This window comes from Passer montanus, unplaced genomic scaffold (assembly GCF_014805655.1).
Source record: "Passer montanus isolate IOZ18808 unplaced genomic scaffold, ASM1480565v1 scaffold65, whole genome shotgun sequence".
NCBI classification, from domain to species: Eukaryota; Metazoa; Chordata; class Aves; order Passeriformes; family Passeridae; genus Passer; species Passer montanus.
In genome coordinates this window covers 309,981-312,310 of record NW_024371593.1, presented here as the reverse complement: position 1 = coordinate 312,310, position 2,330 = coordinate 309,981, and the positions used below count along the sequence as shown (strand labels likewise).

Below are 2,330 nucleotides of genomic sequence, written 5' to 3'. Positions count from 1 at the left end.
AACCCAGGTTAGTTATTGAGAATTGAGCCTCACAAAAAAAAAAAAAAAACAAAAAGAAAAAAACCCAACACTTCAGCACTTTTATCCAAAAAATCAGCTAATTTTTCTCCAAGTTTCTTGGTCCAGGTGATATGGGAAAAGAGCCTGCCTCCATTCATCAGTTATCCTGGAGAAATTTAACTCTGTCTAGAGACTGCAGAGGTGAAGGAAGAGAGAGAAGCGAGTTCAGCTTGCTTTGCTACAAAGCTGAGGAATCCATGGAGCGTTGGCGCTCTTATTCCGAAACCAGGAATCCAGTTTTGTGCCTTAGCCCAGCACTAAGCTATGGGGGCTGGGAGGACGCAGGGCGTTCGCAGAGAGCAGCATTTTCCCATGGCAGGGAGCTCCTGCGCCTTCTGCAGCTGCCATTACTGCATTCTGTGGAAGGAGCTTCCAGAGGAGCACTGCTGCAAGCTGTGGTAGGCTTTTATATCTCCACCACTGACCAGAACTGAACCTCAACACATTTTCCCTCCCTGGATGGGAGACAAGGTCAAACACAAACAGGTTATCTGGGCCTTCTCACCTCCCACTGCCCAGTCCAGGGCACCAAAAAGCCAAGCCTTACCCATTCTTTTTAAGCCACTTCACCACTGCCTGTATGCACAGATATGCCTCAACAAAAGTCACTGCAGCCCAGAGTACAGTAATAAAAAGTGAACATTTCAAGTAATTTATTTGGAATGGACACATTAATGCAAAAGCAATATTAAGACCAGTAACTGCTGAAAGACATTCAACAAAATAAATACAAATATAGATACTACAAATAATTTAAACTGTGTTTAACACCACCAGTCAGTGTTGAATCTTCCTTGCATCTCATAAATAGAAGATAATAGTTCACAAAGCTGTGCCACTCAAAACACGTGGACGCTTTGCTAGAAGTCCTGTACGAAAGTCTTTGGTTTTTCTTTATGCATCTCAGGCAAAGCTCAGGGCTCTTTGCTCAGCAGCCACAACGGGCTTGGAGAAAACCAAGCTGCTTCCAGCTCTTCTTCTTTGCTTTCCTTCATTGGTACCCTGTCCCATTTCAGTCCAAGACACTCTGGTTTATCATCCAGTGGTATGCTCTAAAGGTAGCAAGAGGAAGTGGGTTAGTTAAACAAGCAGCACAGCAAAGCACAGGGGGAAAAAAGGGGGGGCTTTAAAGGGAGAATAAGCACTGAGCATTTATTTTCACAGATATATTTTTTTTTTAGCAGATTCTGTGAGGAGAGCACTGCCAAGTGCCATTTCTTATTGCCCGCCACCCCCCACCGTCCTCTCAGCACACGGCAGAAGCGCTGCTCCCACCAGAAATTCCCCGCCAGGCACCGAGAAGGGGCCAAGCCCCCGCGGTGGATCGGGACGGGGCCGGCCCGCAGAGCCCCTCGCTGGCCGGCCGGGCACCGCGGGTCCCGGAGGGAGCGCGGGGCGGGCGCCGGGCAGCGAGGAATCGGAAAGGATGAAGCGGAAAGCGCAGGAAGCGCGGCGGCGGCAGCGCCGAGGGCTCGGGCGGGCTCACCTGGGCCGGGGCGGGCGGCTCAGGGCGCCCGGGCCAGCCGCCGCTCCTGGGTGCCCGCCGCCTGCTCCATCTCCTGGCGGCTCTTGAAGTCCTGGATGGCCCGCTTGTTCTGGAAGTCGATGAGGGCCATAGTGATGGAGGCGTTCCAGCAGCTCTGGTCCGGACACCGAAAGTCAATCTCCTTGCGGTCTTTGGTGACGATGGTGAAGTAGATGTACTTGCCCGTGCGCTCCACGCAGTCCACCTTGAGGATGGAGCCGAAGCCCAGCTCCTTGCCCTTGGCCCGCTTGTGCCCGTCGGGGAAGAGACTGAGGCTGTCCTTGGTCAGCACCACCAGCTTCTTCTTCCACAGCTGGAACAGGCTGTCGCTCCGCTTCTCCAGCTCGCCCTCGCGGATCACCTCGGCTTGCATCTTCATCCTCGCTCCCCGGCGGAGGCTCCGGCTCCTGCTCCGACTGCTGCTCGGGCGGCGATGACCGAGCCTCGCCGCGATGGGAACAATTTATTGCAATGAATCAGCGCCGGGCGCCTTCCGGTGCCTCCCCCGGGGAGCCCGGCCCGCCGNGCCGCCCGCGCCGCCGCGCCCGCGGGGCTGCGCCGTGAGGGCGGCGGGACGGGGCCCGAGACTACGGGGGCGTCCTGCGGGCTGCCCCGGGTGGGAAGGCTGTGAGGAGGGGGTGCAGCGCCGAGGGCTTCCACTCTGCTGCTGCTGCCCAAGGAGGGGCCCCCGTCCTGTGTGCCCGCTCCCCTCCCCAGCCGCGTTCCCTCTGCCCGTCAAGGATCG

The 2,330-nt window shown here is 56.1% G+C and overlaps 1 protein-coding gene across 1 annotated transcript; it reads right to left on the bottom strand.

The window, feature by feature from the left end:
• Nucleotides 1-681: 681 nt before the first annotated feature.
• On the bottom strand, nucleotides 682-2,066 carry PHLDA2 (pleckstrin homology like domain family A member 2). The gene is made up of 2 exons (XM_039728322.1): nucleotides 1,547-2,066; nucleotides 682-1,112 (listed from the first exon to the last, which is right to left on the bottom strand). The coding sequence occupies exon 1, from the start codon at nucleotides 1,962-1,964 to the stop codon at nucleotides 1,566-1,568; it is 399 nt and encodes a 132-aa protein (XP_039584256.1). The 5' UTR covers nucleotides 1,965-2,066; the 3' UTR covers nucleotides 682-1,112; nucleotides 1,547-1,565.
• Between the last annotated feature and the right edge of the window lie 264 nt (nucleotides 2,067-2,330).